At 38.8% G+C, this 22,718-nt stretch overlaps 1 protein-coding gene across 2 annotated transcripts in view; it reads right to left on the bottom strand.

Moving 5' to 3' along the window:
• Positions 1 to 683: 683 nt before the first annotated feature.
• ddx31 (DEAD (Asp-Glu-Ala-Asp) box polypeptide 31) overlaps positions 684 to 22,718 on the bottom strand; it is a 35,673-nt gene continuing 13,638 nt past the window's right edge. For both annotated transcript variants that reach the window (XM_036598536.1, XM_036598538.1), the window contains exons 15-21: positions 20,549 to 20,608; positions 18,070 to 18,120; positions 17,297 to 17,436; positions 13,646 to 13,730; positions 12,868 to 12,979; positions 11,986 to 12,172; positions 684 to 1,171 (exon numbers count right to left, since the gene is read on the bottom strand). In XM_036598536.1, the coding sequence (XP_036454429.1) occupies positions 1,015 to 1,171; positions 11,986 to 12,172; positions 12,868 to 12,979; positions 13,646 to 13,730; positions 17,297 to 17,436; positions 18,070 to 18,120; positions 20,549 to 20,608 (792 nt within the window). In that variant the 3' untranslated portion in view covers positions 684 to 1,014. The remainder of the gene's footprint in view (positions 1,172 to 11,985; positions 12,173 to 12,867; positions 12,980 to 13,645; positions 13,731 to 17,296; positions 17,437 to 18,069; positions 18,121 to 20,548; positions 20,609 to 22,718) is intronic.

Genomic DNA, 22,718 nt, shown 5'->3' with positions numbered 1-22,718 from the left:
AGCAGCATAGATGAAGAGCAGGAATGCAGTCAGAGACTGTAGATCAGCATGTTTACCTCTAGAAACACGCGCTTTCTTTTGATTATTTATAGGAAAAGTGCCTCTATGCCAGCGCATAGAAGCAGTAAGAATGTTTGTTGTTGTTAAAGGTAACAAATCATGCTTTTATTTCTAAATAATGTTTTTATTTAGCATGACCATTAATGCACATTATCTAGAAATAAACCTTTTAAAAAATAAAGATCCTAAATATTCATGCATCAGCACATCTACATCTAAAAAATGTGTTAGAAAAAATAAGCTTTTTATATCTTCTGTCTTAACACAGACAAGGTAAGCAGTTACAGCTTCTAAAAGTCATGCTTTAGTAGATTTAATTTTAGAAAAATAATGCTCACATTTATGTCTAAAAGTTTTTATATCTGATCTCCAAGTACAAACACTGAGGTAAATAGCTGTTCATTTTTACTAAACATACTAACAAATCAAGCATAAGCACATGCACTACTACAAAAACAGCGTCCATTTATTTCTAGGAACGTTTTTGTACTTGACTGTTCAAGCAAAACATTGGAAGAGAGCTGTTTGTTTATATTTTGTTTATATTTGTTTACTACCTAATAATTCAGCAAATTTACTTTGAGAATATGTGCTCCTCATACCTGATAATCCAAACACAAACACTGTGGAAAACAGTTGTTTATTCATATTTGTTTCAAAGGTCATATCAACAATTAATTATTCCACTTATTAACACATAGTATTGAAAAACAAACCATAATTTTTTTAAGTCCAAAACCAACCAAGACATTCCATACAGTCTTAAAACTTCATGAACGCTCCTGTACTGCACACAGCTGAAGTAGTTTTGGGGCTGCACAGCTGCCCAGCCGTGGTGTAGCTCAAGCAAAAACGTCCCGCATTAGGCTTAAACACCTGCGACTCGACCCAGTCTTTATTGCAGCACCGCTCCACTGGCCTGCATTGCTAAAATGGTCAGCACAGTGTTCTTTTCTACTGCTCCATCACATCCTCCCCTTCTGTGCTCTCTGTGTTCGTTTTCTTCTTTTTCCTCTTCTTTTTGGACTTGGACTCCCCATCTAATCCACTGCTGTACTCAGAGCGGATCAGGCTGGCCACTCGCTCTCTGGACGTGAGCTTTTTGAGGGGTCTGGAACAGATATGTAGTGTGTAAATACACTGTGTAAATGACTATACAGTCGTATTAATATGACAAGTGCTTCCAAACTTTCATCTGTTCACTCTACACACTGTTGTATAACCTTGAAGTCAAACTGAAATCACAATGGAGCTTATCTACCTGGTTAGTTTATGTCACAGGTCATAATAAGTACAACTCTTCACATTTAATCATGCCAGACACTTTCAGTCAATCAAATACAGTGTCATCATACAGAGACTTCTTCACCTGAGTATAAACTCCAATTTTCAGTCTCCAAGTCGAACAACTCCTTCAGTTCATTGTTGTGAAGAAATGTACTGATTGATAAACTGAAGTAAGGGTGTAAAATATGGCAAAATGAAGCCACAATATTTGACAACATTTTTATGATACACAATCAAATAAACATATCACAGTATTTCCTTTTTCGGGGATTTTGATAAGTTGGAAGAGACATAATGTACCAGCCAAACAGTCCCAAATATAAATGTCAAAAACTAGCCATACGTAAAAGTTTGAACATCTCTGTTCAAATGACATTTTGTTGATTTTCTAAGTGAAAATAAAGTAACACATCTTGTACAGGGAGCAGACTTAAACACAGCATTTGTCTGCAGATTTTAGTGCATAATTCATATTTATTTGCTTATTGTAACACACTGGAAAAATAAAACATAAGTATATATTTTGCACAGGCCACATTTTATGTTTATTTTTTCCCTCAATATGTTAAATTCAGCTAATAAGTAGTAACCGTGCAATGAAACATGCAGAATGTGTTCTCTGTAGAGGATATGTTAACTTACTTTCACTTAGAAAATCAGCAAAACGTCATCTGACTGGGGTGCCCAAACGTTTGCATACAGATGATTTTTATTTTATGTTTTTCTCACACCAAGCTGTGCTAAATGTAATTAAACAGGACTAATTATGCTCTTTTTGAAACATGCAGTTGTTCAGTGTTGTAATGATTTCTATATTGCACATAATTTATCATCATAACAGTAAAAAGCCATCATATTGTCCACCCACAGACTGATTTATGATGAACAGATCTAAAACCTTTGGCAACATTATGATTTGAAAATATATTCTCAATGAACATGTACACTTTTCTACAAAGAAGCAGAAAAAGATGATCAATCAAGAATCAAGGAGGACAGACCAAAAATACTTGGTGTATAGAGCACCACGAGTGGACCGAGAGGCATCCAAGGCTTCCCAGCACTTCTGAGGCAGCAGACAAGGAAACACAATCATGCATGTGAGGGCGGCTAAGTGGATCAGGCTGCTGCGAGAAGTTCCCACTGTTGTCGATAAGAGGCGTGTATGCAGCAGCAGGGGCTGATGTAAAACCAGCCTCTGTTTATCTAATCAATAACTCTGCAGCCTGGAGCTGTGCTCTGTCCCTCTGGGGCGGCTTGGGGACGGAACACGCACACACCCGCACACACCACATGTACACATACATACACACACTACCCTGAGGGCTTGGAGGAGGTATGACATTGCAGGTATTGATCTTTTGTAGGTCCCTGAGCTCTCTGCAGGGATCCCTACATGAAAAGCTCTGGATATACAGGCAGGTGTAATTGATATACTGTACACATTATGTGATCACAGGGATGTCGAATGCCAATCAATGGTGGAAAGAATAAATGTACTTTGTTATTGTACTTCAGCAGCTTTTTGAATGTGTCTAAACTTTCAGAAGTATTCATTTTGCTATGCTACCAAAATGCAATTAAGCAATTACAATATTTATTGCATAGTAAGTTACACAATGAATTGTATTTATATTTACATTCTGCATCAACCTAACTGATAACCATCAAACACTGCCTAAATTGTATAAATTTATATCTGGCTTATTATATATTTCTGATGATTGGATGCTTATCTGGACATCTATTAGGTTAAAGTTTAAATTATAGATATGATTTTCAGCATTAACCCATCCAGGGTTTGCAGTATCACAATGCAGTATTTCTTACATACCCAGCTACCTGTAAGCTTAGTTTATCTAACACTGGTTGCTTTTTTACTGTTATAACTCTATACATATTTACCTGCTTTTTCCCCTCTTCCTAGAGCATCTTAGACAACATAATGGTTTAATAAAAACCCAGAAGTTGTTAGGAGGGGGTCCCCTGGTGGCCATGGGGTCTTAAGTAGCTGCTTATGTCACTTGTTAGGCAGAGCTAGCAATACTGGGGGAACTACTCAAAGTAGCATTATGCGAGAATTGGTATTTTTTGCTCTTGGTCTCCCCCTGCAGTTGCAGAGTGTATTTCACTTTTACATCACTGCTGTAAACACAACTCGCACTGTGAGCGCCCGCTCATGTACATTTGCATTTGTTGACAAGGACACAGAATCCGACTTTACTTTGCATACACGTGCATCACGCAGGCATACGGACATTACAGATTACATATGCGATTTCTATGTTTCTATGTGTAAACAACCAGAATCGGGCACATAATCTATAGCGTTCATATGCCTGAGTGCATTCAAAGGGGAGTTGGATTCTGGCGTCGAGAAAACATCAGAAGAGACTGAAACATATTGACTTACAAGGCAGAGCAATATTACAGGATTTTATGGACTGAGTAGGGTGGTACATGGTTTATCTTTGTCACTCTGAAGCAGTGTGCACCTTTTTTTGGTTCTTGGATATTCATTCCTACTAGAGACGGAGAAATTGCAGCAGTGATGGCAGCAATCACACAGACCAAACACTGTCTGCTTCACATACTGACTGAACAGATATTAATTTCTTTTTTTAAGGGATTAAATTATTTTTATCAGGAATGCATCTGGTTTGTACTTCGCGTCAGTGAAACCACGGCGTCCAATGGCGTACACAGACGACGAGTGACCAGCGATTTGGGTGACAAGAGGTGAAAAGTCGCTGCCGGTATGAATGCAGGGTTTTACAAAATCTGACATTATTGGCTTAAGCAAGGCTGTAGTTGGCTTCTTATTCATAGACGTGAGCACAGGGGACACGTAATGAGAAAAAAAAATGTATGATACTAGACTAGGATACATATTTAATTCCTGATCCATGATTACAGTTATCTGCAGTTAGCATTCAGTGGTTTTGCTGTGTGATGCAGAGCAGGCAGTAAAGGCATTATGGTCTTTGTTTTTAACTGTACAGTGCAGCTGTTTTTTTATAGTAAAACATACTACTGTGGTAGAGATTAAGTGGGATCCATAAAAGCCAAACTTCCTTGAAACATATTTGTCCAGAATTAACAGAATGGCTTGAGCTGTATCTAAAGTACAGGGTGATAATTAAAACAATTATGATTAACTGCATTATTTTGTGTTTTTGTTAGTTATATGAGTTCCATCAGAATGTATTTAATAATTCACATACCATTATTTATTTTCATGTGTGAACCTGAACAAAAAAAAAAAAGTGATTTCCACAGAGTGAAGGGAGTTTCCAATTTTCTCACTGATGTCCAGTGAGAGCAATATTAGCTCCATGTTCCAATCACTAAGTACATATCATACATACCACATATACAATCAGTGAAATCAACTCCTTTGCTGCTGTAGCCTCTTGATGTAGCTGTCTTTCATACAGCTGGTGGATTCTTGTTACAGTCGAGGCTCTCAAAGGGAACTTGAGGTTTCCACTTTGCTATTGCTTTTTTAATCTGCTGCTCGCTGATTTGCCCAGCGTAGAGTGCTGAATAACTGATATTGCCAAATTCCATCTCCCCGGCAGAATCTCTCTTTCACGTGCATGTGTGTCACACAGTTACATGGAGGCTAAAGATCAGGTTTGCGATTGGTGTTGTTCCTGTTTGAAAGTAGCACCTGCAGTGCGTTTTGCTTGTACTTTAGACTGGATGTATTTCGGTGATAAACAAATTCACAGCATGGCAGTAGCTGGAAATAACTTTTAGCAGGAGAGACATCAGTGCAGCCTGCCATTTAAAAGTTTCTGAACAACAGGGCCACAGATGTAGAGCTACAGATGTGGAGGTACTGCTTGCAAGCAGCTGGGCTTCAGCCAGCACTACTACGAATGTTTCAAGAGGTCAAAGTATGAAAAATACATTAACATTAACACGCAAGAGCAATAATCTAGGTCCACAGTCAAAGAAGATGAATAGTTAAATCAGAGAAATGATTTAATAATTATGTTCATAGTTTCTCTCATTTGACACCCCAGATTAGTCACTGCCCTATGTTAGAAATGAAACCATTATCATTCCCACAATGCAGGAAAATCATTTAAAAGTTATAATGTGAGTACATAAAACACTGAAGTTAGTGACTCTGAAGTCACAGAAGAAAACAAGGCCTGAAGACATTTGGGCCACAGTAAAAGTTAAGCCAAAATTATCTGTGCAAACAGTGCTGCCTAATTACAGCAACAACCGTCAGTCAGAGCTTCTTAAAATAAATGACCTCAAACAGGTGTGCACACTCCTTATGTTATGAATATCAACCAGCACACAGAAAAACGTCTAACCTCACAGCGGAGCTGGAGAGTATTTTTGGTGTGTTCTTAGTGATAATTGTCACACTCCTGAGCTCCAGAGGACTTTGTTGTTACGGAGCATGTTTGTGTGTGTTTGCATGTGTATGATTGTAGTGGTGTGATAGAGCTCATTAGAGAAGTCTTGTCTGGACATGGGCAGTGTACGCCACGGACTGCTGTAATGAAGTCTCCACTGACAAGGCGGCCAGTCCCTATGAACACAACACAACTATATACACAGGAGACTGGAGATGGTCACTATTATCGGCCCAAAGTCCTCAATCAAGTTATGCAGACATTATCCGTGTACAAGACAACAGCAGTGGTGTTAAATATTAGGGACGCATTGACGATTCATACAGCATGAACATTAAAAAAAGGCACATTCTGTTCTTTGCCAAATGAGAAAAACAGCTAGAAATGTGACAGAAATAAAGATTTAAATAATTGGCCCACAAGAAACTGTTAAAACCCAAAATCTTACAAATTATTTAAATGAAAATGAGAAATGCTGTTTGTCCTCTTAGTCAACACAGTTTAAACAGCTGGAGCAGAAGCAAACCAACAGTAAAAACACTGGCCATGTGGAACTGTTTCACAGATTCTACAAGAAACATTAGAAAAGCAATTATTAATCACTTTCAGTGTAGTATTTGAGAGATCAGTCTAGAGACCATAAACAAGTGGTCTTGCTCTCGTCTCGGTCTCAAACTTTTTTGGATTCAGTCTTGTCTTTGTCTCGGGGTAAGGTGGACTCAGAAATTGTTACTGAGACCAGCCGAGTGCAATGCCTTTATCTGAGGTAACTGGAAAACCAGAATAAACAGAATAAAATAGTCCTTTCAGTGCATTAGGGGATCCCAAACCTTTGCGACTCACGTCCCACACAAACAACTACAAAAGCTTTCACGGATTTAAGCCATCAGTTTTTTTTCAGACTCACCGAATAAGAAGGCTGATTTGTCAGCTCTCGTGTGCTCGATGTCTGGCTGAAGAGAGGAAAGCTGCAGAGTTCTGGCTCAATTCATCAGGTTTAGATACATATTCACTGTGTTTAGTCTCCGAGTGACAGTGTAAATTGTTGGGTTTCGAAGCTTTATTTGAAAAGACCCCTGAGCAAACAGCCTCTTACTCAAGCGACAGTTACTCGTTTTCAGTTCCTACAGATGTGAAGCCCTACTATGTACTCACTGCTTTATGTTCTTCTTTTTGATTTCTGCTTGCGCTAAAAAATCTAAACATAACTACCATTTTGCCAGAACAATCAATAAACTCAAAACTCAAATAATAAATATGTTTTCTTTTTGCAAATACTCAACAATATCTGTCATATTTAAAATTGTGTATGGCTAAATCTGTGTATTGTAATGCATTTTGTCACTAAAAAAGGCTGAAAACCACTGTTGCATAGGTTTAAATAAAATCTGTTTGTTGAGAATCTAATTCGAGCTTAACTGAGTATTCTTTGTTTGTTGATGTTTATTGGTTCCAAAATTCTAAAGTTCAAACATCCTTAGAGGGCAGATCATAATGTTATTATTACTATGTTTTCATTTCATAAAAAAATGGATGTAGACTAACACTTGATGTGTCCCGGTTTTGATCTTGACTCTGAGTCAGTGCTAGTGGTCTTGATCACAACACTAATCACTTTTAATGCCACGTATCAGGAGAGGGTACAACACTCAAGAACATCCTGCTTTATATGCAGAACACAGCACAACAACAGAAGTAGAAAAGAACGACCTGGCTACCACACTGGTGCCATCTGTATCCACAGTTTTTCAAATGACAAAAAACAAAAAACAAAACAAAACAAAAAAAAACATAACAGTGCCTAAGTGCAAAGTACAACACATAAAGAATAAAATAATTAATAATTAATTGCTTTTGTCATGGACATCAGAGTTCAGGGCACATAATGTAGCCTACAGACTGTAATAATTTTGGCAAGTTTATTTCATGTAACGTGTATTTACTTACTTTCTGACTTTTTGGTTGTCAGTTTAAGTTTTCAGCTCAGTGTGTCCTGAATTTCAGTTTTGGTTTCACCCAAAATTTTTATTTTGGTGCATCGCTAGACAGATGTAAATTGAGATGTATAGAGATATATTCATCAGCTGTCAGCTATGACAGTTGAGTAATACACTATGAGAATCATCTGTTGTCTGGACATCAGTGTGTGTGTGTCTGTGTCTAAACGAATGCTTGGGGGTCTGACCCTCAGGGACAGAAGTCCATTGTCCTGCTCCATGGGCTCCCTTCACAGGTCTTGCTACAGGTCACCCTGCCAATTACCAGTTGTTAGACACACACACACACACACACACACACAGCTAACAAAGAGAGGGAGGAGTATCAATATCTCTGTGAATAAACTCCAGGTTTATAAAGTTTTACAACATAAGCACCATCATCTACATTACAAAAACAATAATGTTGCTGTCGAAACAAAACTCCAAACAAAATGTTCAACATACTAACTTTACAAGAGAACAAAAAACAAATGCTGCCAACTAGTGATACACGACGATTTATTATTTATTATTTTGCTTTTTATTTGGCAATTTTATGACAAATAATATGTGGCAGGGAAGCACACTTGCACTGTTTTTGAAAGCTGCTGCTACAGCTATACAAAAATGTTGTAGTATAATATACATGAGTCATTGTGCTAAATTTAGTAATGTTATACTGAACATCAGTAAAGTTGCAACACTACTGACAAAAAAAAGACTAAAATATGAGCTTTTCTACAATAAAGTCCACTTATAATTACATTAAAATATTGGATTCATGTTGTTACTTCAACTTTAAAATCACTTGATCTTTTTGCGACATATAAAGCTGGAAGAATTTTAGGCAAATTTATCAGAAATATCAGAACAGATATCACCAACCGTGAACTCGTTAGTCTTTCCATACAAGACGTAATTCAAAAGGTAATTCAAAAAAAGACTTTGTTTTTTTAATTTAAGCTGACGTTTTATGTTTCTGTAACACCGCCGATAAAAATGTACACGATTTATCATTTATTAAAATAAAACTATATATTTCAAATAATTTTAACATAGGACAGACGTTTTAATGCATTTTTACAATTTAAACTGAAAGAGAAGCATCAAAATTGTTGTTTCACTTAATACTTCAGCATCTGTGAAGTCACTGCTGTGACATTGTTTTTCATGCATGACGCGACTAAAAATGATTAAAATAAAATTTCAAAAAGAGGAATCATCTAAATCTGTGTTGGTTAACCGAAGAATAGAACAAAGAATATAAAACTTTCTGTGGTTTCTTCATAATCTAAGCTTATTTTTAAGACCTTAAAGGTGTGGGAGACCATTTGCCACCACAAAGATAGAATAACCCAAAGCATAGCTGCAGTTTTCAAATGATATAAAAAAAAGATAATTAAATAAGTAATAAAAAACAAAAAAGTAGTAAAGCTTTTGTTACGACAGCAACAACACAACTGTCAGCTACAAAAATTACAAACTTTTAACACTTTCAGGAGATCTGCAAGCTAAGCTTTAAAACAAAACCTACAGAGACAATCACAAAGCTCTCTGCCAACATGGAGTGGGAATCCATGAGCACTGTGAAGTACAGACATTCTTAATACTAAAGACCCTGTATCTGAGTATTAACAAGAGACATGTAAAATTTCACATCTTTCTAGGTAAATTGCATGTGCCACAAACCTGGAGTTAAACAAGTTTAACGTGCAATTTTACTTAACGATACTTGACACTTTCTTTCTGTTGGAGAGCATGAAAAGAAAGGCTTTCAAGGCTGCTTCTCAAACACTCCACTAACACAAAAGAGGGGATGAAAGAGAGCAGAATAACAGGACCAAGAAGACCCAAAGCAGCGAGAGGTACAACAAACACTATTCCTTCTGAAATACAGCCAAACACTGAAATAATAGTTCACAATTTTAAATGACACTTTCTGAGATTAATGGTCTGTGATTTGCATATGTGCAGGTCAGCTACAAACCCTCGAACCGCGAGAGACTGAAGAGAAGCTCAAACAGACACAGGTATGTTGGTGTGAAAGCAAGTCCTCCAAAAAGAATGGAAGCTGTAATAAAGACAAAGGATGGACACACTAGATACTGAAAGATGTACTAATATTTTATGCTATCCAAAGAAAAACAAGCATCTCCAAAACAGTAACTTTACATGAAATTTTCACACAACGTAAAAGACAGCTGCTGTGTTTAAATGATGCAGAAAAGTTAAAATTGACAAAAACTGAGATGACAGCGATGACATGTAGTTCCTGTGATGCTTCGGTGTAATTTTCTACAAAACACATATTTTCTGTTTTCTTTCCCTGATCATGAAAAACGAATAACTTGTTCTTAATGGATTTTTTTTAAATGGTAATTCAAAACTCTAACTATTGCACAATACTGTATGCTTTACCTCACTGACCAAAAGACAACCTTTTGGCTCTTGTTTTGCTTGATATCAACAGCATGATTTCAGACAAAAATGTTGTGACTTCTACAAAAGTCATGTCCATCATTATGAAGACATTTAATCCCAACTGATCACTTTTGGTCATCGCAAAGTTCTAAAAACAAACACACACCACTTCGTCCACTTTGCCTTGCTAGAGTGAGATATAACGCACCCTGCAGAGAAGACTGACCACACACACGTGCACACACACTCCGGGACCAGTCTGGACGTGGCCCAGCTAACCAGACTCAGGTTGCAGCTTGTATGTTATGGATCCTGTGGGAGGCCATTCTGATGACCACTAATAACCCTGCAGCGTCCAGCAGTGGCCAAATCTCACAGCTTCTGCCTAGCAACCATGCTGCAATGTCCACGCACAACAGATCGGATACATCTGCCCATTAGCCTTCATCTTCATGCACCACCTGTACTCCGAAATGACCTCCTTTCTCTGACCAAGCCAAGCTCAAGACACCTTTACTCTCCATAAACCTAATTAATCCAAGTTTTAGAACTTCCAGTCAGGGGTCTTGATCAAACTACTTCGTAAAGTCCAGGCTTTTGCTGGTTTCCGACGGTCCTCATAAACTCACAAATGTGTGAATTAGTGATTTATTCCCAGTGAAGCTGAACATCTAACAAAGTTGCAAATACAACGCATACAACTATATTCATAGTAATTAAAATGACTGCTTAATACTGTAATATCTTCAAACCATAAAAATGGCTAGATAATCATACCATGAAAATGTCACCACAACAACCCTACATGTAGCAGTTGGTAATTTTATACCAAATATCCAACACAATATTCAACCTTTGACAAGACACTGTCTTACATAAGGTTTAGACTTAAATTCATGGATGAAAAAAGAAGGAAGGTATTTCAGTCAATAGATGAAAGTCAGTTTGGACCTCTGTTTCAACAAAAAACCCAAAAAACAAAAACAAAATAAAAGAAACTGGTGATGTGGAGTTAAGCTTTGGCCAACAAGACAATTTTCTGACTTCACAAGTTCTCAAAGACGTCCGAATGCACCATAAGTTCATCTCTTTCCAATAAACTAGCAATAGGTGTGTCAGCAAAGACAGAGTTTGGCCAGAACCACACTGCTTATGCCAAAAAGCAGCTCCTACTGGCCCGCCAAGCGTTAAACGCAGGAGCGAGAGGAACGAGAGAAGTGTAACGTCTGCCAAAAAGGAGGCAGGGAAAGAACAGAGCAGGTAAAGGCCAGGACTTGACTACTCTTTTTTGACCTTCTGCGGCCCCAGGATGGGGAAAGATATGCAGCTGCCAAGCCTGCTTGTCTTCTGGCACAGAGCTCTGCTCCGTCTCTGAGGAACAAATGTGGCCAAAAGAAACTAAACGATAAAGTACATTCATTTTCTCAATCTTGTAGTGTTGAATAATTGAAAATAAAAGACTTGTAATAATGAAAATATAAAAATGTGGATAAGGTAATAATTTAGAAGAGGTAATTAACACAGGACATCAAATATGATCATAAGGAGAAATGCCTAAATTACTAATGCTTGTTTAAGAAAATTAAATCCAGTAAAAAAGGCAAAAACTGCAGGGTCTAATTTTAAAGAGCTGACGAGGAAAATACAGACTGCATTTGCATGCAGACAGATAAGGATGAGCAAAGAGGGAAATCTCTTACAATAACTGGTAAAAAAACTATAACAGTAAAATACAGCTCGTGCTGCTTTTAGAGCTTAATGGAATGTAATCCTTTAATTGAATACGCATATTAAAAAAAAACCTTGTGCTTATGCTCAGACTATACAGCAAAGACAAAATACAAATCCTAACACCATACCTCTTAATGTCTTTTCCTTTGCCCTTTTTCTTCTCCTTGCTGTTAGCCGTGGCAGCGGACAGACCCTGGGGCGCGTCCCTCAGGCCGAAGCTCTTGGCAGCGTGACCCAGGTGGAGGTTACGGATGTGGAAGATGTGTTTGAGAGCGGAGGGGTACGCCGTATATGCTCTTACAAACGACTGCAGGGCTGAAGGACGGTAAACAAGATAAACACAGGATTCAGAGCAGATGAGCGGTGAGAGTTAAACGAACATAAGAGCTTGAAAGGAACACAAATGAGTAATATTGAACCGAATAAATGATCAACATTTTTCTGGTTAATTAGGACTTGTGAGTGAATTTCTCAGCCCTTTTTCCTTTATACCAATTTTAGATTTTGTCTATTTTTCATAGATTACCTTTCAGATCTCTCTTTTCCCAAATATAGATCAGTATATAATTCAAATTTGGTTACGCATCCAGAGCATTAATAGGCAACATGCAATAAATGATAACAAACCCTGTCTCACTGCTGGAGCTTCTACCTTAGTTTTGGAAATCTCTGTTTTTCCAATAAGAATTTTTTTTTTAGTTTGTATGTCTGAAAAAAATGGCACGTTTACATACTGGTATATGCCTCCAGTGGTAATATGTTATTTGCATAGAAAAACGGCATGTTTGCATGTTCCTGACAAAGGCCCTGCAGGCCTGAAATCATTCTTACTGCTAGAAGCACATCAGAGTACAGTTTACCCTGTCTTTTCACCAGTTAGTCTTTCATACTTGAGCTAAACTGAGTTGAATCTGTGCATAACACCACAGCAAATTCCATTTAATATTCAGTATGGCCCTTGCTTGGCCTGAACACCAGTTCTGTATCTGTGCAGATCAGACTAAACCTACCTTTCTTAGCAGCCTGCACTGACTCTGCACTGCCATGGACATAGTTCTCAAAGTCTGTCTGTAAAACCGTGGCCCTCTCTCGCACCTCCTGCTCTCGCGCACCTGCAGATCTCTGACCAGACATACAAACACAAACACAAGCTATAAAGAAACAAAAGACTTAAAATAAGATTCATTAGTTTTTTGTCTGAAGCGGTAATGAGGCTATTTTCCTAATTCATGAGATTATTTTCTTAAACAATAGTCTTTGTTATACAGAAGTAAACATACTGCACATTAACCAAGTATTTTTCAGTCAGGATCAAATTTAATCAAATAAACAGTTTTCCAATGAGGTGTACTTGTCAAACTGAAAAATAATAATAAGGCATGTGTTAAACACACTGTATTTTGAGACACCTCCCCCTCAGTCCCCCGACCTCTGACCTCCCAGCTGACAAGTGCCCACAGGGGGTATTAGCAGAAGCAGCCAATTGGTAACGGCAGGGAAGAGGAAATTAAATGAGGATTAAGAGTGCCTGGGAGCTGGCCGAGGCCTTCTCTCACTATTGTGTTTAGGCCCTCATTGTGAAAGAGGTTGTGAACAGAGGAAGGCTTTCGAAACAGCACCATGTTACACTATTAATGTGCTATATATACCTTATATGTCCAGAATTCAATTTAAATAATTCAAGCCAAATGTGTTGGGTGTGTTCCATAGAAAACCTGGCCAAGTAGATTTGCACACAGCCAAGAAGAGCAGCATGAGTCGCCAAGAGCTACAGGGAGTCAAAATTACCCTACTGTCCCATTTCCCCCTGCCTTTGAACCGCTCGTCCTGCTTCAGAGTGGACAAGATGTCGTCCATCTTCATCTCATGGAGGCTGGAACACAGAGAGTAAAGGTCAGGCTGGCAGAACAGACTTAGAAACAGACTAGACTTAGTAAAAAATGCTTTTTTTGTAGCTGATGGTGAAATAAATATCTGATCATTTTTCTTTTTTGCTGATATAAATATCTGATAATTTTACATTTTTCCCATTTAAAAAAAATTCACGCTATAAGCCATATATTAAGGGAATCACTGATTAAATTCACGTAGCTGTGATACAGAAGGCAGAGCTTTGTCTGTGGCAGCCCTTAAATTATAGAACAGCTTATCCTTTTTATGAAATCGTCTCAGACAAGACACTGTGAGCCTAATCAAGTCCTACAGAAGTGTGTTTTGTTGCTCCTTCTCATCTTGTCACCTGTATTTTGTTGTTGTATAATTTAATCCATTTTAATTATTTATTTATTTATTTAATGTATTATTTTTCCTTTGTCTTTTTCTGTTTGAAATTCCTTGATTTTATTGTACAGCACTTTGTTGTCTTTATTCAGAGCCGCGTACAATGATAGTTAAATGTAACATTAGAAGTAGACCATTCAATCTCTCAACCTGCGGGCTGTGGACCACCAGTAGGCCGTGAAATATTCTCTAGTGGTCCGCAGGCCTGTACTCAGGGGGAGGAAGTAGTTTCTAGTGGGCCAGTAATGTCACTTTGAATCATAAAGATAATTAATAATTAAATATCAAATTATAACCAATATAAATATCAAGAGATGAACAAATAATACGTCGCATTACTAGGCTAATGAAACAATGCAGCCGAGGTGCGCGCGATGCAAACAGCTAGCTAGCCACAGTTGGAGAAGTTTCTAAGGGTGCTTTCACACCTACGTCGTTTGGTGTGGACCCATCAAACTTTTTCTTTAGTTCGCTCCATTATGACATGTGTGAACACTCCACCCATCCTCGGGTCTGCAACAGACAGCTGAACCGGTCCGGCAAAAACTTGTGGGTCTCGGTCTGCTTCTAAACAAACCCTGGTTCAGTTCACTGCTGGTGGGAATGAATTTTATGATGAAACAAGGGGATTCATCAACTGAGCCTGCATTACCTTTTCTTCTAGCAGCATGTCAGCACTGTACTGTCAGCATGATCTGCCTGTTTTAACGTCTGGCTCTGGCATAATGCAGGCTATAAATAATGACAATCAAGCTACAAAATAATAGCAAAGATCCGTGTCTGATTTTACCAATTATTTTTGACCATGTATCAGCGACCTGAGTGGTTAAACTCCGTGATAAACCAGTGACAAAAGAGCAGATATGAAGTAAGGTTTATTATTGTGGGTTGTGACAGCACTAATCCAAAAGCCCAGTGAGTGGACTGTGATTTGGCTATTTCAGATGAGGCGCTAAAATCTCAAGACCAAACAAATACTCTTGTGGAAGAGCCAGTGCAGTATTTTCACTGAAAATGCAGTGGAGGCAGCACCAAATCACAGTCCAAAATCTATGTTGTATATTTTTATACACATTTTTCAGAAGTTAACAAGCAGTTTAAACATCTAAAGTGGTATGAAGCTTTCAATTACATTAAAGTGGGAAATGAAAACAGTGCCAGTACCGCAACTGTGGTTAAGCTAGCCTTTCATCAAAACATGAAATTAGCTAAGCATCAACGTGAGTATGTGGCTTTATGCTTCAGTCTGTTTTTTTGCTGCTTGCTCGTGTAAAAGCAAAAGAAATTTGACTTTAATGTACTTGAAGTGTGCAGTATGTGGCTGTGTTATCCTTGAAAATACAAGTTTGGGATTGGACGTGTTATCAGCAGACACCCACTATGAAAGGACTTAGATCAGGATAAGGAAAAACAAACTGGGACATTTGGACATCCCTACCAAACTAGACTATGGCCCTCCAAGACTGGAGCTGGACCCCATTTAATAGCTAAGCTTAAACATAAAAATTCGCTATGCGTTATATTTATAAACAGCTGGGCCTTGGGGTGGAAAAGGTTAAAAACCCCTGCACTATGCTGTCCAATTCAGTGAATGATCCATGGGTAAATTTCTAAAAAGGCCCTTTTACTAGTAACTATACATGTATCAATGTGTGCAAAAGCAGAAATGGAGTACCCAGCCATTGACTGTAATTATCAGTTATGATGATTACATTTTTCTACGTACTGGTGAAAATACATCTCACTTATATATCTTGAATCTCTAATGAACAGACTACTGTGGAAACTGATGACTATGGCTGGGTATCATTCCAATTTTTTTGATAGTGATACCTTCAGCTTCAACACCACTTCCTGAGCTATACTCTATACCCGACACCATTTTAAAATTACAAACTGACATTACAAAATTACAAAAGTTGACATTATTAATGTATATACAACATATATTGACTCATTGACACTGATAAGACTTTAAAATAATGTTAATGTTTTTGATATTCAGTAGTACTGAAGTAATCCAATCGGTACCATAAAAGTATTCAACTTCAAGAAACAGCCCTACTGATGACCCCAGACGTTACAATATTTTCCCCTACAGCAACTCATTACAAACTAACATAACATGGGCATTAAAGTTTGAAGACTTTATTCCTCCCCTACATCCATCTATTGCTTCCCTCTGGAGACTGAAGGTTTCTGTAATCTGTAATGATCTGTAATCTAAGATGGAGTGCTGTGGCTGCAGGGCTTCCAGCAGCAGATCCATTCTGTCTTTGTGGTTTCTCCATTCACGCAGTGAGAGCGAGAGTGTGTGTGATGGCTCTCATGGGCTCCGTTCAACGGCTGCCAGTGTGGATATCATGGAAGATCCATCAGCCTAGCTCACTGCTGCTCGCTGCCATACTGTGGGCTTTGGAAAGGAGACAACAGAAGTCTGACCACCTTCCATTACATATGACAGCATCTCTCTGTCCACTTATGCCACATTAATCTTAACCACGAATTCCTGTGTTTGAGACTAGCTATAAGATTGGGTCCAGCTCCAGTCTTGGAGGGCCATAAGCCAGTTTGGTAAGGATGTCCCAATATCCCAGTTTGTTTTCCCTTATCCTGATTCACATCCTTTAATAGTGGGTGTCTGCTGATAACACATCCAATCCCAAACTTGCATCTTCAGGGGTAAAACAGCCACATAATGCATACTTCAACTACATTAAAGTCAAGATTCTTTTTTTTTTTTTTTCCCCACACCAGTTTTGAGTTTTTGTACATGCTTTAAGTAGCATGCCACTCAGAGCAAGCAGCAAAAATAGACTTGAAGCATATACCCACATGCTCATATTATATGCTTAGCTAATTTGATCTTGTTTGGATAAAAGGCTAGATTAACCACAGTTGCAACACTGGCACTGTTTTCATTTCCCATTTTAAAATAATTTAATTCTTCATATCACTTTAGATGTTTAAACTGCTTGTTAACTTCTGAAAATTGGCTTCATCAGAGCATGCTGAATAAGGCTTGTGTGTGTGTGTGTGCAAAAATTGAAAAAAGTTTGGAATGGAATTAGAATTAAGGTATGTCTGAGCAGCCATGAACCTGTGCTGGACTCCAGCCCTTTAGGACCGGAATCGGGATAAAGCAATCAATCCACAGACCTGATGTTGTGCTTGGCCAGGACATCTATATAGGTGGTCTCAGAAGGTGTAAGAAAAAGGAGACCACTGCCCTTAGCTCCAATGCGTGCCGTTCGGCCCACACGATGCACATATTCTGCAGCGGAAGTGGGAGGATTATACTGCAACAGAAATGCAACATGTGAGACAACATAACACACAACATACTTTACTTGATTTGTTTATATAATAGGTACAATACACTCAGTATCTTATGTAAATATGACAGATTTAGCCTGATTTTCATCTACTGCCATAGCTGATGTTTACAAGTATGAACAATAATTCACAAACAGGCAAAACAAAAAGTAGACAACATTATAACAACACAGCAGCAACTGGTGATCCCAAAACATTTTGATGTGCAATGCATCAGTGGGAGTATGTTTAACATTACCTTAACAGTACCTTAACAAATACTACACAGTGTAACTGTTGAACAATTGTGCAAAATCTACAATCATGATGTTTTTGTGACATGATGTTGATTTTTCAGTTTTCTGAGGTTGAAAATTGAGACTTGCCATATAATGTATAATTTGAGACCTTGTTATGACATAACATTTGTATTATTCTATGCAAATCTGTGCAGTATATAACTGGAGCACTGAAGAATTAAGGTATTTTAACACATTAAATATTTCAAATCAAATGTTGACTTCAGAACAAAAATACTTCTGAATCTGAATGTGTATCGTTTCACTCTTAGTTATAGGTGACTTGAAAAGTCTGAGGGTATTTGGAAGACACTGCACCTGTATTATCCACGTGACCTGAGGAAGATCCAACCCACGTGCTGCCACGTCCTTTACAAAAGGAAAACACAAACAATACGTTAACAGAAGAAAAATGCATAACATGACACCTTCTCCTGAGGCAGTTTCAAACAGCCACCAACAAACACAGAACAGCACAGGCAGCGTGACAGAAAATAAATCCATCTCTAAACAAAGACTGTTTACTCTCTTGATTTCTCTCCTTTATCCCTTACAGATTTGTGGTGCCCAGCCAAGATAAGCTCTTTATTAATAACTGCTGGAAGAGAGAGAGGCTGCAGCATGGCACTCTGGGCCAGCACCCCTCCCTCTCCTGGTCCTGCGGCCCAGTCGGGATAAGCCCTGGCTGGGCAGAGCTCAGAGCTGCCTGGGGTCCACTGCTCCTCTGGAGCGGAGTGCAGATGGAGGCCAGTGCAGGGCCAGGCCAGTCTGTCAGTGCCATTAAAATGACTCATTTATTCAGGGAATAATGTTACAAAACGACGGGACTACAGACAGAGCCAGGGACAGCTGCCACTAACTTTTCTGTCTTCTCATATTTATGTAATATTTTATCATAAAATATTTAATATCCTTTTACTGAAATCCTTTATTTTGGTGAGCATCTCCATTCAAAATTCAAAATCACATTTTATTCCTTCTTATTGATTATTTTTTCCTCTTCAGTAGAAGCATCAAACTACTCACAACAGTATGCACTGACAATGAAGAGAATGAAAAGTCCTCTTTTTAATGTTTAACCCCTTTAACCGCTGAGGACCAAATGTGCACCAAACTCCGTAGTGAAAGTGTCCGGGTGCTAAACTGGCCTGCCTGCAGTCTAGACAGGTCACTCATTGAAAACACGTCATGAAATGAAAAATATGACAAAGGAGACCCCGAACTGTTGACCAGCTGAAATCCTATATCAAGCAAGAATGGGAAAACCTTTCACTTTCAAAACTACAGCAGTTGGTCTCCTCAGTTCCCAAATGCTTACAAAGCTTAAAAGAAAAGGTGATGTAATACAGTGGTAAACATGCCCCCATCCCAACTTTTTTGAAATGCGCTGCTGGCATCAAATTTAAAGTGAGCATATATTTTTCAAAAAAACAATAAAATTCTCAGTTTCAACACCTGACCACCATGTTATCTTCACACTATGCTCAGGTACATATAGGATTTAAATGATTCGCACATTATTGCATTCTGCTTTCATTTACATTTTGCACAGCAACTTTTTTTAAAAACAGCGTTGTAAAAAGGTTGCGAGAGGCTCCAAAATGGTTGTGCTTTTGGTACATAAAACCACACAAGTAACATGACATAAAAATATACAACAAAAATGCAGGATATGAGTCCTTTCAGATTAAAAACAGAGTAATAAGCCTAGGGTTCAGAGTGTTCACAACACTCACAAATTTCCCTAAAGACGAAAGACTTTCTAAGTAAGTTATTTATCGACAGGAAATCTCAGTAAAGTTTATGTTTAATTCCAATTGCCAATAACTGGCTGAACATTTCAATTTGCCAGGTTCCAGTAAAACACTCAAATCCTGGCCTGTGAGGTTAAAAGGCTCAGGACAGGGACAGCAGTGAGTCCCTCTGAGAGCAGTAAGCATATGTGGTTCAGTGAGCGAATACAAAGCCTGGCAGACAGTCAGTGGGCACCAGTCACTAAGACCTTTCACATGCAGGGAGACTGCTCTGCTGCGGCTGAGGAGAGCAGGCCAGGCCTGGCAGCTTCAGCCTGGAGAGACGCTGCATGGCCGCCAGAGCTAACACAGAACTCCCTCCCTCAGGACCTCCCCTTATGGCCCTACAGCCAACAGCTGGGCCAGGGGGGTACACAGAGAGAGAGAGAGAGAGAGAGAGAGAGAGAGAGAAAATAAAGAAAGAAACAGAAAGAGACAGAAAGACAACAAGATAGAGAGGAGAGGGGATAAAACAAAAAGGAAAAGAACAGAAAGGGTGAGAAAATAAGAACATAGCAAGAAAGAGCAATACAGAAAGAGAATGAGCATAAAAGACTGAGAGGATGAGAGAGAAAAAAAGAGACGGAAAGAGAGCAAGAGAGCAATAGAGAGGAGAGAAAAGAGAAAGAAGAGTTATAGTTAAGGTCTCTCTGTCCTCTGTGGCACCCTTTTGTTCACTCAATGCATTTGTTACATTTGATGCTTTTATCCAAAGTGATTTACTTTGTGAAGCAGGTACAATCCAAACATGTAGCTAAAACAGTAGCCATCTTTAATGCAAGTGCTAAATGACTTTCCATTTTAACAACAGTGAAAGATGGTCCAAAAAGGTAAGAGAGGAACCTTCAGTGCAGGGCAAAAGCTACAAGGTACAGTAAGTGCTGACAAGCGCAGTGCAAAAGACAAATCAACAACATTTTATTAAAATGAGAGAATTACCATACACAACACTTGCATTACAAAGTAGTGAACAGGAAACAGTGTCTCTTGCTTTACAGACTCACCGTACACAGCAGGACACCAGTCTTACTCTGGGAGAACTCCTGAAACACCTCCATCCGCTCCTGTTCAGAAAACAACACTCAAGATCAGTATGCACTGCTGTATGACAATACAGCCTTCTGCCTTAAAGGGTAGACGGTTCAAAATGCCTTTTCATAAGGTCACATGACTCAAATGTAGTCCTTGAGAGCACAACTTAGTTTTTTCCTCCTGTCTCATGAAAGGCTTAACAATTGGTTGATGAGCTGAAACAGATGTGTTAAAATTGAAAAGAAGCAGGAGCAACACTACACTGTGTAACGCTATGACTCATCAGAACTGGCATTAACCTGTTCTAAGGGCATGCAGAAATGGACCTGACGTGAGGCCTAGCACATTTATTACATTAACACTGTAATTACTGAATGAATCATTCAAGCTGACCACATTTATTTGAGCTGACAGTGGCCGTTTTTCACAAGTGTTAGATATCACAGCATACTCTCTAATTATACACAAAAAACAATGAAGTTGATGAATTAAAACAGTACATATCTACGTCTTTCTACTGGCTTTGTTCAAATACGGGTCAAAGTAGACATTATAAATCATGGCTTTACGTTATTTTTGCATTTTATCTACTGTCCCGACTTAGTTGCACTTTCATCTGTAAATCATAGGACTTTGCAGCTGAGTGACAAGTGGCAAATAAACAACTGAACATGAGGTCCTTTGCTGCTTAATGTCAGCATATTAGTTCAGCCAGTTTTTGTCATTTTCCCCTTACTCATGTTTGGTGTCCCTAAGTTTGTTTCTTTAGTTTTGCACTGGAGCTTTATAGCTAATGTAGCTAACAAGAAATTGAAGTTTATGTATAAAATACAATATGACTATATAATCTCTCTAATTATTTGCACCTACACTATTTGGACAAAAGTACTGGGACAGACCTCTTAATCATTGAATTCAGGTGTTTCATTCAGTCCCATTGCCACAGGTGTACAAAATAAAACACCTAGCCATGCATTTTACAAACATTTGTGCAAGAATGGGTCGTTCTAAAGAGCTCCCTGAATTTGAGCGTGGTACTGTAATAGGTTACCACCGTTGCAACAAGTCAGTTTGCGAAATTTCTTCCCTCCTTTATATTCCTTACTCCACTGTGAGTGGTATTATTGAAAAGTGGAAGCGTTTAGGAATCACAGCAACTCAGCCATGAAGCGCCAGACCATGTAAAGTTACAGAGCGCATCGCCGAGTGCTGAGGCGCATAGAGCATAAAAGTCGCCAACGCTCTACAGACTTAGTAACTGCAGAATTCCAAACCTCTTCTGGCATCAACATCAGCACAAAAACTGTGCAACGGGAGCTTCATGGCAGGGGCTTCCATGGCCGAGCAGCTGCATGCAAGCCTTAAATGACCAAGCAGCGGATGGAGTGGTAAAAGCACACCGTCACTGGACTCAGCAGAGCAGTGAAAACACATTCTGTGGAGTGACAAATCATGCTTCTCTATCTGGCAGTCTGACAGACGAGTCTGGGTTCGGTTAATGCCAGGAGAATGTTACCTGTCTCACTGCATTGTGCCAACTGTTAAGTTTGGTGGAGGAGGGATAATGCTATGGGGTTGTTTTTCAGGGGTTGCCCTCGGCCCCTTAGTTCCAGTGAAGGGAAATCTTAATGCTTCAGCAAACCAAGACATTTTGGACAACTGTATGTTTCCAACTTTTTGGGAACCTTTTCTGTTCCAGCATGACTGAGCCCCAGTGCACAAAGCAAGGTCCATTAAGGCTTAGTTGGGTGAGTCTGGTGTGGAGGAACTTGACTGGCCTGCACAGAGCCCTGACCTCAACTCCACTGAGCACCTTTTAGATGAACTAGAACGGAGACTGCGAGCCAGACCCTCTCGTCCAACATCAGTGTCTGACCTCACGAATGCTCTTCTGGATGAACGGCCAAAAATTCCCACAGACACACTCCAAAATCATGTAGAAATCTTCCCAGAAGAATGGAAGCTGTAATAGCTGCAAAGGGGGGGACCAACTCCATATTAATGCCTATGGATTTAGAATGGGATGCCATGAAAGCTCCCTTACTTGTAACGTGCGGGTGTTCCAATACTTTTATCTATATGGTGTATAATTTTCAAATTTCATTTACTCATATATTCCAATGTTGAGTTTTCAGTGAATGA

The sequence above is a fragment of the Colossoma macropomum genome, unplaced genomic scaffold (genome assembly GCF_904425465.1).
Source record: "Colossoma macropomum unplaced genomic scaffold, Colossoma_macropomum, whole genome shotgun sequence".
Classification (NCBI taxonomy): Eukaryota; Metazoa; Chordata; class Actinopteri; order Characiformes; family Serrasalmidae; genus Colossoma; species Colossoma macropomum.
Note: the sequence above shows the minus strand (reverse complement) of the source record. Positions and strands in the feature narration are given on the sequence as shown.